The sequence below is a fragment of the Nerophis ophidion genome, linkage group LG28, assembly GCF_033978795.1.
Source record: "Nerophis ophidion isolate RoL-2023_Sa linkage group LG28, RoL_Noph_v1.0, whole genome shotgun sequence".
NCBI lineage: Eukaryota > Metazoa > Chordata > Actinopteri > Syngnathiformes > Syngnathidae > Nerophis > Nerophis ophidion.
This window is the reverse complement of record NC_084638.1, coordinates 6,054,634-6,069,310: the sequence shown is the minus strand read 5'-3', so window position 1 is coordinate 6,069,310 and position 14,677 is coordinate 6,054,634. Positions and strand designations below refer to the sequence as shown.

At 36.8% G+C, this 14,677-nt stretch overlaps 1 protein-coding gene across 1 annotated transcript in view; it reads left to right on the top strand.

Annotated features, from left to right (window-relative positions):
- Positions 1-14,677, top strand: part of jade2 (jade family PHD finger 2) — a 149,397-nt gene that overhangs the window by 119,166 nt on the left and 15,554 nt on the right. Inside the window, exons 12-13 of the mRNA XM_061890389.1 lie at positions 5,215-5,332; positions 10,217-10,362. Coding sequence (XP_061746373.1) covers positions 5,215-5,332; positions 10,217-10,362 — 264 coding nt within the window. The remainder of the gene's footprint in view (positions 1-5,214; positions 5,333-10,216; positions 10,363-14,677) is intronic.

Below are 14,677 nucleotides of genomic sequence, written 5' to 3'. Positions count from 1 at the left end.
CCCACTGGATGCATTAAACCAGGGGTGTCAAACTCAAATAGAGAGTGGGCCAAAATTCTAAACTGAACAAAGCCGCGGGCCACAGTTGAACAACTTAACCTTTTAATAGGGACCCAAACAAGTTTTTGCATTGAATATTGAAGAAGCAAGACTTATATAACTTTATAGTGACGTGCAAAATCGAGTTTTGTTGGTAGCGGGGGTGTATATTGTAGCGTCCCGGAAGACTTAGTGCTGCAAGGGGTTCTTGGTATTTGTTATGTTGTGTTACGGTGCGGATGTTCTCCTGAAATGTGTTTGTCATTCTTGTTTGGTGTGGGTTCACAGTGTGGTGTGACAGTGTTAAAGTTGTTTATACGGCCACCCTCAGTGTGACCTGTATGGCTGTTGACCCAGCATGCCTTGCATTCACTTGTGTGTGTGTGTGTGTGTGTAGAAGCCACATAAATTACGTGACTGGGCCGGCACGCTGTTTGTATGGAGGAAAAGCGGACGTGACGACAGGTTGTAGAGGATGCTAAAAGCAGTACCTTTAAAGGGGAACATTATCAGCAGACCTATGTAAGCGTCAATATATACCTTGATGGTGCAGAAAAAAGACCATTTATTTTTTAACCGATTTCCGAACTCTAAATGGGTGAATTTTGGCGAATTAAACGCTTTCTGTTTATCGCGCTGGAAGCGATGACGTCAGAATGTGACGTCGCCGAGGTAACACACCCGCCCTTTTCATTTTCAACACATTACAAACACCGCGTCTCAGCTCTGTTATTTTCCGTTTTTTTGAGAATTTTTTGGAACCTTGGAGACATCATGCCTCGACGGTGTGTTGTCGGAGGGTGTAACAACACTAACAGGGAGGGATTCAAGTTGCACCACTGGCCCGAAGATGCCAAAGTGTCTGCCGCCAGACCCCCATTGAATGTGCTGGAGTTTCTCCACATTTTACCGGCGATGCTAAGGCAGACATGGCACAGAGATGTATGGATAACCTGCAAATGCGTTTGCAACGATAGTCAACGAAATCACAAAGGTGAGTTTTGTTGATGTTGACTGCCAGCTAATCGATGCTAACATGGTCCGCTAATCGATGCTAACATGCTATTTACTGGCGGTGCTAAAGCAGACATGGAACAGAGATGTATGGATAACCTGTAGATGCATTTGCAACTATATTACGTTTCCTCCCACCCACATTTAATGCGAAAAAAACACTTACCAATCGACGGATTTAAGTTGCTCCAGTGTCACAAGATGCGAAAGTCCTGATCGTTTGGTCCGCACATTTTACCGGCGATGCTAACGCAGCTATTTGGCCATGCTATGGCTATGAATAGCGTAAATAGCTATTCGCTCAATATCTTCAGTTTCTTCTTCAATACTTTCATACTCCAATCATCTGTTCAAATATATGCGTAATCTGTTGAATCGCTTAAGTCGCTGAAATCCGAGTTTGAATCCGAGCTAATGACACTATATCTTGCTGTGGTATTCCCATTGTTTGTTTACATTGGCAGCACTGTGTGACGTCACAGGGAAATGGCCAGTGTCTTCGCAGAGAGCGAAAATAAGACACTTTAAAGCTTTATTTAGGGATATTCTGAGACCGGTAAAATTTTGAAAAAAACTTCAAAAAATACAACAAGCCACTGGGAACTGATTTTTATTGTTTTTAACCCTTTTGAAATTGTGATAATGTTCCCCCTTTAAGGCACGCCCCCAATATTGTTGTCCGGGTGGAAAATCGGGAGAATGGTTGCCCCGGGAGATTTTCGGGGGGGGGGGCACTGAAATTCGTGATTCTCCTGGAAAAATCGGGAGGGTTGGCAAGTATGAGAATTAGCGTTGAATGCGGTGATACAGCGCACTGTATAATACCGGCAGGCCAGCTCTAATGTTTATTTATTATTACCTCAAGGGCCAAATGAAATTACACGGCGGGCCAAATTTGGCCCGCGGGCCAGAGTTTGACACCCATGCATTAAACAATGGAACAAGGTTTTCCAAAATAAATCAACTCAAGTTATGGAAAAAAATGCCAACATGGCACTGCCATATTTATTATTGAAGTCACAAAGTGCATTATTATTTTTTTTAACGTGCCTCAAAACAGCTTGAAATTTGGGACATGCTTTCCCTGAGAGAGCATGAGGAGGTTGAGGTGGGTGGGGTTGGCGGAGGGTGTATATTGTAGCGTCATGGAAGAGTTAGTGCTGCAAGGGGTTCTGGGTATATTCAGTTGAATATGCTACAAAGACAACATATTTGATGTTCAAACTGATAAAAAAAAATATTGTTGCAAATAATCATTAACTTTAGAATTTGATGCCAGCAACACAAAGAAGTTGGGAAAGGTGGGAATAAATACTGATAAAGTTTAGGAATGCTCATCAAACACTTATTTGGAACATCCCACAGGTCTGCAGGCTAATTCATAACAGGTGGGTGCTGTCACGCCAAATTTCATCCCCCCTACGAACACCTTCCCCCCGGAAGACATTTGGCGTGACAGCCCCTCTAATGCCTGAAAGACCCCAATGAGGGTGGAATGACCTTAAAGCAGCCCACACGGCTGCCTGTTTTAAAAGCATTATAATTGGCTGATTGTCATTGGGGAAAAATAACAGTGAGGAAAAAATATTAGCATTCCAGCATGCTAACCTTTCAAGCTATTTTGGCTTCGCTAATTTTGCAACTGTAACCCTTAAGAGTCATATAACTTGGTATTATCATGCCCTCATTGGGGTCCTTCAGGCCTTAGAGGGGCTGTCACGCCAAATGTCTTTTGGGGGGAAGGTTTTTGTAGGAGGGAAGACATTTGGCGTGACAGTGCCATGATTGGGTATAAAAACAGCTTCCCAAAAAATGCTCAGTCTTTCACAAGAAAGGATGGGGCGAGGTACACCTTTTTGTCCACAAGTGTGTGAGCAATTTGTCAAACAGTTTAAGAACAACGTTTCTCAAAGTACAATTGCAAGAAATTTAGGGATTTCACATCTACGTCCCATGATATCATCAAAAGGTTCAGAGAATCTGGAGAAATCACTCCACGTAAGCGGCATGGCTGGAAACCAACATTGAATGACCGTGACCTTCGATCCCTCAGACGGCACTGTATCAAAAACCGACATCAATCTCTAAATGGATATCACCACATGGGCTCAGGAACACTTCAGAAAACCTCTGTCACTAAATACAGTTGGTCGCTACATCTGTAAGTGCAAGTTGAAGCTCTACTATGCAAAGCGAAAGCCATTTATCAACAACATCCAGAAACGCTGCCGGCTTCTCTGGGTATTTGTTCTGTTGTGTTTATGTTGTGTTACGGTGCAGATGTTCTCCCGAAATGTGTTAGTCATTCTTGTTTGGTGTGGGTTCACAGTGTGGCGCGTGTTTGTAACAGTGTTAAAGTTGTTTATACGGCCAGCCTCAGTGTGACCTGTATGGCTGTTGACCAAGTATGCATTGCATCCACTTGTGTGTGTGAAAAGCCGTAGATATTATGTAATTGGGACGCCTCCAATATTGTTGTCTGGGAGAATGGTTGCCCCTGGAGATATCCGGGAGGGGCACTGAAATACGGGAGTCTCCCGGGAGGGTTGGCAAGTATGACCGTGAGAAGCAACAGTTTTGTACTTCTCCTTACGTCCGTCCGTACAGCGGCGTTTAAAGAAGTCATGAATTTTACTTTTTGAAAATGATACCGATAATTTCCGATATTACATTTTAAAGCATTTATCGGCCGATAATTTCGGCAGTCCGGTATTATCGGACATCTCTAGTATTAATGATAAACCAGCCTAGGCCATTCAGATGCATGTTATTCAATATAAAGATGTTTTTCGAACTAATTATGGCCAATAATTCGTAATTAATAGAATTACATTATATAGCCGTTCATAAAATACATTACTTCAATTTGTTTTCACATTAAAAAAAAATAAAAAATGTTTTAATAATAATAATAATAATAATAGATTTAACTTTACATTGAGCAAACAACCTCAACGTGCTACAGTGTATTAAGAAAATAATTATAATAATAATAATAAAAAGATAATGAAAATAAATAAAATATAAACACTAGAACAGCCTAATAGCGAGAACTAGAATGTATTTATCTATAAAAAGTTTTTTTTTTTTTTTAAAAGGGTTTTTAAGCCTTTTTTAAAAGCATCCACAGTCTGAGGTGTCCTCAGGTGGTCAGGGAGACCGTTCCACAGACTGGGAGCAGCGGAGCAGAAAGCCCGGTCTCCCATAGTTGGTAGCTTTGTCGTTGGAGGAGGTTAGCCTGTTTGGAGCAGAGGTGTCGTGTGGAGGATTTGAGGGTGAGTTTTTCTTTGAGGTAGATGGGGGCATTTCCATGAAGGCAATGGTGAGTTTTAAGGGGTATTGCCTTTTATTTTGCCATGGTGGGGCAGCACTATCGATTACATGTATTTGGGCCACATCGCAGTTGCAGTGGCCCTCACTGAAATGGGGCGGTATAGCTCGGTTGGTAGAGCGTCCTTGCCAGCAACCTGACGGTTCCAGGTTCGATCCCCGCTTCCGCCATCCTAGTCAGTGCCGTTGTGTCCTTGGGCAAGACACTTTACCCACACTGGTTTAAATGTAACTTAGATATTGGGTTTCACAATGTAAAGCGCTTTGAGTCACTAGAGAAAAGCGCTATATAAATATAATTCACTTCACTCTTCTAGTCAGACATACTTTGGTAGTGCGGCTAACGTGCCCATACAGAAACTAAATGACATTTCTTACATTATGGGTTATACATGTATAGCGCTTTTCTACCTTTTTAAGGAACTCAAAGCGCTTTGAACTATTTCCACATTCACTCATTCACACACACATTCACACACTGATGGCGGGCGCTGCCATGCAAGGCGCTGACCAGGATCCATCAGGAGCAAGGGGGAAGTGTCTTGCTCAAGGACACAACGGACGTGACTCGGATGGTAGAAGGTGGGGTTTGAACCAGGAACCCTCAGGTTGCTGGCACAGCAACTCTCCCAATCGCACCACGCCATCCCCTTTACACACGTTACACCAGTCCTTCCTGGGCAGACAGTTTGTCTCGTTTGTCCAGTTCAAATTGTACGTACTCCAAGTGCTAACTACCGGACTCGGTCTGGACTTCCTCAAGTCTTTTAGGAAACTCTTCTCCTGTGACAGTGTTGAGCTGCAGTTGTTAGCATTTTGTCTCGTTCCCAGGTGCGTAACCTGTGCTACATGGTGACCAGGAGGGAGAAGATGAAGCTGAGCTTGTGTGATCTGCAGGAGAAGGTCTTCCACCTGCAGATCCAGCTGCTGGAAGAGGATCTGGTTGGAGGTAAGCTAGATTCTTTTCATTTCTTCTGTGGTGACCCCCGGGGATCAATTCTAAGTCTCCTCTGTCTTTTTTACGTCGGTGCCACCATAAAGAGTCCTTGACTTTGTTACACACAACACACGCTGCTTTATCTCCGCACCAAAACAAAAATACACCCCCAGTCCTCGTCAAATAAAAAGGTGCGTAATGCTGTTTTTTAAATAAAAAGGTGCATACTGCTGTTCTTTAAATAAAAGGGTGCATACTGCTGTTTTTTAAATAAAGTGCGTACTGCTGTTCTTTAAATATAAAGGTGCGTAGTGCTGTTCTTTAGATAAAAAGGTGCATACCGCTGTTCTTTCAATATAAAAGTCCGTATTGATGTTCTTTAAAATAAAAAGGTGCGTATTGCTGTTAAATAAAAAGGTGCGTAGTGCTGTTCTTTAAATAAAAAGATGCGTACTGCTGTTCTTTAAATAAAAAGGCGCATACTGCTGTTTTTTTAAATAAAGTGCGTCCTGCTGTTCTTTAAATATAAAGATGCGTAGTGCTGTTCTTTATATAAAAAGGTGCATACTGCTGTTTAAATTAAAAGGTGCGTACCGCTGTTCTTTCAATATAAAGGTCCGTATTGATGTTCTTTAAAATAAAAAGGTGCGTACCGCTGTTCTTTCAATATAAAGGTCCGTATTGATGTTCTTTAAAATAAAAAGGTGCGTATTGCTGTTAAATAAAAAGGTGCGTACCGCTGTTCTTTCAATATAAAAGTCCGTATTGATGTTCTTTAAAATAAAAAGGTGCGTATTGCTGTTAAATAAAAAGGTGCGTACCGCTGTTCTTTCAATATAAAAGTCCGTATTGATGTTCTTTAAAATAAAAAGGTGTGTATTGCTGTTAAATAAAAAGGTGCGTCGTGCTGTTCTTTAAATAAAAAGATGCGTACTGCTGTTTTTTTTAATAAAAAGGTGCATACTGCTGTTTTTTTTAAATAAAGTGCGTACTGCTGTTCTTTAAATATAAAGATGCGTAGTGCTGTTCTTTAAATAAAAAGGTGCGTATTGCTGTTAAATAAAAAGGTGCGTACTGCTGTTCTTTAAATAAAAAGGTGCATACTGCTGTTTTTTTTAAATAAAGTGCGTACTGCTGTTCTTTAAATATAAAGATGCGTAGTGCTGTTCTTTAAATAAAAAGGTGCGTATTGCTGTTAAATAAAAAGGTGCGTACTGCTGTTCTTTAAATAAAAAGGTGCATACTGCTGTTTTTTTTAAATAAAGTGCGTACTGCTGTTCTTTAAATATAAAGATGCGTAGTACTGTGTTGCGATCTGCTGCTCAGATCTTCACGTGTTTGTTTTTTCATTCTCAGTCTGACCCGTTTATTTCCTGTTTTTGTCCATCACTATGGTTACACATCAGTCCACCTGTTAGTCTCGCCCCGCACACCTGCTAATAATTATCACCCTCCTATTTAAGCTCACCTTTTCTGTTCACTCATTCTCGGATCCTAATTTGCCCACGCGCATCAGTGACGACTCTCATCATTCGTATGTATTTTCTCGCTAGCTCTCACGCCAAGCCACTTTATTGTCTAGCTTTCATGCTAAATGTTTTGTTTACTCTTTTGTGTCCTCGTACCAAGTTCTAGTTTTCCTTGTTTTAGCCTAGCTTTCACGCTAGCGTCTTTTGTTTACTTTTTCTCTTTACACCAGTATTTTTGTTCATAGACTTTTGTTATTAAATACCCTTTATCTTACCTATGCTGTGTTCTGCTTCGACGCATCCACGGGAAAACCACACCGGCATTACAATGCCGAAGAAGAGTCTTCACATACTGTTCTTTAAATAAAAAGGTGCGTACCGCTGTTCTTTTAATATAAAAGTCCGTATTGATGTTCTTTAAAATAAAAAGGTGCGTATTGCTGTTAAATAAAAAGGTGTGTAGTGCTGTTCTTTAAATAAAAACGCGCATACTGCTGTTTTTTTAAATAAAGTGCGTCCTGCTGTTCTTTAAATATAAAGATGCGTAGTACTGTTCTTTATATAAAAAGGTGCATACTGCTGTTTGAATAAAAAGGTGCGTACCGCTGTTCTTTCAATATAAAGGTCCGTATTGATATTCTTTAAAATGAAAAGGTGCGTATTGCTGTTAAATAAAAAGGTGCGTACCGCTGTTCTTTCAATATAAAGGTCCGTATTGATGTTCTTTAAAATAAAAAGGTGGGTATTGCTGTTAAATAAAAAGGTGCGTAGTGCTGTTCTTTACATAAAAAGATACGTACTGCTGTTTTTTTAATAAAAAGGTGCATACTGCTGTTTTTTTAAATAAAGTGCGTACTGCTGTTCTTTAAATATAAAGATGCGTAGTGCTGTTTTTTAAATAAAAAGGTGCGTATTGCTGTTAAATAAAAAGGTGCGTACTGCTGTTCTTTAAATAAAAAGGTGCATACTGCTGTTTTTTTAAATAAAGTGCGTACTGCTGTTTTTTAAATATAAAGATGCGTAGTGCTGTTCTTTAAATAAAAAGGTGCGTAGTGCTGTTTTTTAAATAAAAAGGTGCATACTGCTGTATAAATATAAAGGTGCGTACTGCTGTTCTTTAAATAAAAAGGTCTGTATTGATGTTCTTTAAAATAAAAAGGTACGTATTGCTGTTAAATAAAAAGGTGCGTAGTGCTGTTCTTTATATAAAAAGGTGCATACTGCTGTTTTTTTAAATAAAGTGCGTACTGTTGTTCTTTAAATATAAAGATGCGTAGTATTGTTCTTTAAATAAAAAGGTGCGTATTGCTGTTAAATAAAAAAGTGCGTAGTGCTGTTAAATAAAAAGGTGCGTAGTGCTGTTCTTTAAATAAAAAGATGCATACTGCTTTTTTTAAAATAAAAAGGTGCGTACTGCTGTTCTTTAAATATAAAGGTGCGTGCTGCTCCTTTTCAAATAAAAGGTGCGTACTGCTGTTCTTTAAATATAAAGATGCGTAGTCCTGTTCTTTAAATAAAAAGATGCGTACTGATGTTTTTTAAATAAAAAGGTGCGTACTGCTGTTTTTTTTAAATAAAAAGGTGCATACTGCTGTTCTTTTGAATAAAAAAGTGCATACTGCTGTTTTTTAAATAAAAATGTGCGAACTGCTGTTTTTTTTAAATAAAGTGTGTACTGCTGTTCTTTAAATATAAAGGTGCGTAGTGCCGTTCTTTACATAAAAAGATGCGTACTGATGTTCTTTCAATATAAAGGTGCGTACTGCTGTTTTTTTTAAATAAAAAGGTGCATACCGCTGTTCTTTTGAATAAAAAAGTGCATACTGCTGTTTTTTAAATAAAAATGTGCGAACTGCTGTTTTTTTTAAATAAAGTGTGTACTGCTGTTCTTTAAATATAAAGGTGCGTAGTGCCGTTCTTTACATAAAAAGATGCGTACTGATGTTCTTTAAATATAAAGGTGTGTGCTGCTTTTTTTCAAATAAAAACGTGCGTACTGCTGTTCTTTCAATAAAAGGTGCGTACTGCTGTTTAAATATAAAGGTGCGTAGTGCTGTTCTTTAAATAAAAGGTGCGTACTGCTGTTTTTTTTAAATATAACGGTGCATAGTGCTGTGCTTTGAACAAAAAGGTGCACACTGTTTGTTTTTTTAATAAAAAAGTACATAGTGCTGTTCTTTACATAAAAAGGTGCGTACTGCTGTTGTTCAAATAAGATGCAAACACATAAATTTTTTCTTATTTAATAGTATGCTTCTTTGAAAAAAAAAGACTACTACTACCACTTTTTTGCAACACAAACAAAGCCTTGTCGTAAAAAAAACTGTTTTTATTATACATCAAGTGAAGTTTAGTCAAATATTCCCATTTTTATATCGCGTTTATTTTTCCTCTGCGAGTAATTACTTTAATCTTTTTTCCCCCTGGAAAAGGGAGGAGTGAGCAAAATGTCACTGTAAGAAAATAAAAACAACTATTCTATTTTATATTAATATTTTGTTTTGTTTTCTATTTAATCCATATATTTGCTTTTATTTTTTTATTGTGAAGTGAATTATATTCATATAGCGCTTTTCTCAAGTGACTCAAAGCACTTTACATAGTGACACCCAATATCTAAGTTACATTGAAAGCAGTGTGGGTGTCACTGGGAGCAGGTGGGTAAAGTGTCTTGCCCAAGGACACAACGGCAGTAACTAGGATGGCACAAGCGGGAATCGAACCCTGCAACCCTCAAGTTGCTAGCACGGCCACTCTACCAACCGAGCTATGCCCCACCTTACAGTAATAAGTTAATAAAACATAACATTGAGAGGATAATAGTCGGAGTAATAATAATTAAGTTAATATTAACATATAAAACAACACAATAAAATAATAGAAAACATAAGAGTTTAAGATGATCAGTAAAAAGCCTGACTAAAAGTGTCTAAAGCCTTTAAAAAAAAATGTTTTATAAAAAGCCCTGACCCTGTTGCGGACAGGGAGCCAATGCAGCGACTTTAAAACTGGTGTAATATGCTCCCACCATCTGGTCCTTTTCTTTGCTTTTCTATTTTATTCTTTTAATTTATTAGCTGTATTTCATTCTGTTTATTTTACTTTCTTTGCTTTTCCATTACTTCTTTTCTTTGCTATTTTATTACATTAGCGCTACAGCCAGCAGTGGAGAGAAACATTAGGTTGAAATGATTGGTTGCGATTATTTGCTCTCATTTCAAAGCACAGCAACTTTTACAAAGTCACTGGTATGATTCACCAAAGGGTTTTTTAGTATTCACAACAAATCATCAAACATCTTTTCTTGGTGGCCACATCAGTGATGGCGTTTTAGTTATAATAATCCATCCATCCATTTCCTACCGCTTATTCCCTTTTGGGTTATAATAATATTTATCATTAATAAGCTTGTCTTTTGTTCTTCCAGGTTTGTCCAAGTCCTTCCCGTTGGACAACTCGTTGTTTGACAGCTGGCTGGCCCAGTCGGTGAAGATCACAGCGGACGACGTGCTCAGCAAGTGGACTCTGGCTTCCCAGCATCGCGACAAACATGGCCGCCTGATCTCCGACCAGGTACTTTAGAGTAGTCAGTGTACAGTGTGGATATTCAAGTTATATGCTTTAGAGTAATCCCTATACAGCTCAGATACTCAAGTTATATGCTTTAAAGTACTCAGTGTACAGTGTGGATATTCAAGTTATATACTTTCAAAGTAGTCATTTTACAGCTTGTATACTCAAGGTACATACTTTAGAGTAGTCAGTGTACAGCGTGGATGCTCAAATTATACACTTTGGAGTAGTACGTGTAAAAGTACTCGTTGGTAGAATAAAAGTACTTGTTTGTAGAAGTACAAAAAAGTAGTTGGTTGAATAAAAGTAGTTGTTGGTAGAATAAAAGTAGTTGGTAGAGTAAAAGTAGTTGTAGGTAGAATACAAGTAGTTGTTGGTAGATTAAAAGTAGTTTTTGGCACAGTAAAAGTAGTTGTCAGTGGAATATAAATAGTTGTTGGTAGAGTAAAACGTGAAAATGTACTTATTTTTAACACTTTGATGACCGAGACTCTTTTGGGTCCCCGGGACCTTTTTTTGTTGGTAGAATAAAAGTAGTTGGTAGAGTCATAGTAGTTGTTGGTAGAATAAAAGTAGTTTTTGGCACAGTAAAAGTAGTTGTCAGTGGAATAAAAATAGTTGTTGGCAAAGTAAAAGTAGTTGTTGGTAGACTTAAAGTAGTTGGTAGAATAAAAGTAGTTGTTGGTAGAATTAAAGTAGTTGGTAGAATAAAAATAGTTGTTGGTAAAGTAAAAGTAGTTGAAGTTAGAATAAAAGTAGATGTTGGTAGAGTAAACGTAGTTGTTGATTGAGAAAAATTAGTTTTTGGTAGAATAAAAGTAGTTGGTAGAATAAAAGTAGTTGTTGGTAGGGTAAAAGTAGTTGTTGGTATAATAAAAGTAGTTGTTGGTTGAGTAAAAGTAGTTGGTAGAATAAAGGTAGTTGTTGGTAAAGTAAAAGTAGTTGTTTGTAGAGTGAAAGTAGTTTTGGTAGAGTAAAAGTAGTTGTTGGTAGAGTAAAGGTAGTTGTTGGTAAAGTAAAAAATAGTTGTTGGTAGGGGAAAAGTAGTTGTTGGTAGGGGAAAAGTAGTTGGTAGAATAAAGGTAGTTGTTGGTAAAGTAAAAGTAGTTGTTTGTAGAGTGAAAGTAGTTTTGGTAGAGTAAAAGTAGTTGGTAGAATAAAAGTAGTTGTTGGTAGAGTAAACATAGTTGTTGGTTGAGTAAAAGTAGTTGTTGGTAGAATAAAAGTAGTTTTTGGTAGGGTAAAAGTAGTTATTGGCAGGGTAAAAAAAGTTGTTGGTAGAGTAAAAATAGTTGTTGGTAGGGGAAAAGTAGTTGTTGGTAGGGGAAAAGTAGTTGGTGGTAGAGTAAAAGTAGTTGTTGATTGAGAAAAAGTAGTTTTTGGTAGAATAAAAGTAGTTGGTAGAATAAAGGTAGTTGTTGATAGAATAAAAGTAGTTGTTGGTAGGGTAAAAGTAGTTGTTGGTATAATAAAAGTAGTTGTTGGTTGAGTAAAAGTAGTTGGTAGAATAAAGGTAGTTGTTGGTAAAGTAAAAGTAGTTGTTTGTAGAGTGAAAGTAGTTTTGGTAGAGTGAAAGTAGTTTTGGTAGAGTAAAAGTAGTTGGTAGAATAAAAGTAGTTGTTGGTAGAGTAAAGGTAGTTGTTGGTAAAGTAAAAAATAGTTGTTGGTAGGGGAAAAGTAGTTGTTGGTAGGGGAAAAGTAGTTGGTAGAATAAAGGTAGTTGTTGGTAAAGTAAAAGTAGATGTTTGTAGAGTGAAAGTAGTTTTGGTAGAGTAAAAGTAGTTGGTAGAATAAAAGTAGTTGTTGGTAGAGTAAACATAGTTGTTAGTTGAGTAAAAGTAGTTGTTGGTAGAATAAAAGTAGTTTTGGTAGGGTAAAAGTAGTTATTGGCAGGGTAAAAAAGTTGTTGGTAGAGTAAAAGTAGTTGTTGGTAGAATAAAAGTAGTTGTTGGTAGAGTAAAAGTATTTGGTAGAATAAAAGTAGTTGTTGGTAGAGTAAAGGTAGTTGTTGGTAAAGTAAAAATAGTTGTTGGTAGGGGAAAAGTAGTTGTTGGTAGGGGAAAAGTAGTTGGTGGTAGAGTAAAAGTAGTTGTTGATTGAGAAAAAGTAGTTTTTGGTAGAATAAAAGTAGTTGGTAGAATAAAGGTAGTTGTTGATAGAATAAAAGTAGTTGTTGGTAGGGTAAAAGTAGTTGTTGGTATAATAAAAGTAGTTGTTGGTTGAGTAAAAGTAGTTGGTAGAATAAAGGTAGTTGTTGGTAAAGTAAAAGTAGTTGTTTGTAGAGTGAAAATAGTTTTGGTAGAGTAAAAGTAGTTGGTAGAATAAAAGTAGTTGTTGGTAGAGTAAAGGTAGTTGTTGGTAAAGTAAAAAATAGTTGTTGGTAGGGGAAAAGTAGTTGGTAGAATAAAGGTAGTTGTTGGTAAAGTAAAAGTAGTTGTTTGTAGAGTGAAAGTAGTTTTGGTAGAGTAAAAGTAGTTGGTAGAATAAAAGTAGTTGTTGGTACAGTAAACATAGTTGTTGGTTGAGTAAAAGTAGTTGTTGGTAGAATAAAAGTAGTTTTTGGTAGGGTAAAAGTAGTTATTGGCAGGGTAAAAAAAGTTGTTGGTAGAGTAAAAGTAGTTGTTGGTAGAATAAAAGTAGTTGTTGGTAGAGTAAAAGTATTTGGTAGAATAAAAGTAGTTGTTGGTAGAGTAAAGGTAGTTGTTGGTAAAGTAAAATAGTTGTTGGTAGGGGAAACGTAGTTGTTGGTAGGGGAAAAGTAGTTGGTGGTAGAGTAAAAGTAGTTGTTGGGAGAGTAAAAGTAGTTGCTGGTAGAATAAATGTAGTTGGTAGAATAAAAGCAGTTGTTGGTAGAATAAAAGTAGTTGTTGGTAGAGTAAAAGTAGTTGGTAGAGTAAAAGTAGTTGTTGGTAGAATAAAAGTAGTTGTTGATAGAATAAAAGTTGTTGTTGGTAGAGTAAACGTAGTTGCTGGTAGGATAAATGTAGTTGGTAGAATAAAAGCAGTTGTTGGTAGAATAAAAGTAGTTGTTGGTAGAGTAAAAGTAGTTGGTAGAGTAAAAGTAGTTGTTGGTAGAATAAAAGTAGTTGTTGATAGAATAAAAGTTGTTGTTGGTAGAGTAAAAGTAGTTGGTAGAATAAAATTAGTTGTTGGTAGAGTAAAGGTAGTTGTTGGTAGAATAAAAGTAGTTTTTGGTAGGGTAAAAGTAGTTATTGGCAGGGTAAAAAAAGTTGTTGGTAGAGTAAAAGTAGTTGTTGGTAGAATAAAAGTAGTTGTTGGTAGAGTAAAAGTATTTGGTAGAATAAAAGTAGTTGTTGGTAGAGTAAAGGTTGTTGTTGGTAAAGTAAAAATAGTTGTTGGTAGGGGAAAAGTAGTTGTTGGTAGGGGAAAAGTAGTTGGTGGTAGAGTAAAAGTAGTTGTTGGGAGAGTAAAAGTAGTTGCTGGTAGAATAAATGTAGTTGGTACAATAAAAGCAGTTGTTGGTAGAATAAAAGTAGTTGTTGGTAGAGTAAAAGTAGTTGGTAGAGTAAAAGTAGTTGTTGGTAGAATAAAAGTACTTGTTGATAGAATAAAAGTTGTTGTTGGTAGAGTAAAAGTAGTTGCTGGTAGAATAAATGTAGTTGGTAGAATAAAAGCAGTTGTTGGTAGAATAAAAGTAGTTGTTGGTAGAGTAAAAGTAGTTGGTAGAGTAAAAGTAGTTGTTGGTAGAATAAAAGTAGTTGTTGATAGAATAAAAGTAGTTGTTGGTAGAGTAAAAGTAGTTGGTAGAATAAAATTAGTTGTTGGTAGAATAAAAGTAGTTGTTGGTAGAGTAAAAGTAGTTGGTAGAATAAAATTAGTTGTTGGTAGAGTAAAGGTAGTTGTTGGTAAAGTAAAAGTAGTTGTTGGAAGTGTAAAAGTAGTTGTTGGTAGAATAGAAATAGTTGTTGGTGGAATAAAAATAGTTGTTGGTAGAATAAAAGTAGTTGTCGGTAGAGTGTTGGCAGAGTACAAGGAGCTGTTGGCAAAGTATAAATAAAAAAATATATAAATAGTACAATCACAACAAGCATACACTATGATGCAAAGTATTTATTTGGTAGAGTAAAAGTAGTTGTTGGTGGAATAAAAGTAGTTGTTGGTGGAATAAAAGTAGTTGTTGGTAGAATATAAATAGTTGTTGGTGGAATAAAAGTAGTGGGTAGGATAAAAAAAGTTGGTAGAAATAAAATTGTTGTTGGTGGAATAAAAATAGTTGTTGGTAGAATAAAAGTATTTGTTGGTAGAATAAAAGTAGTTGTTGGTAGAGTGTTGGCAGAGTACAAGGAGCTGTTGG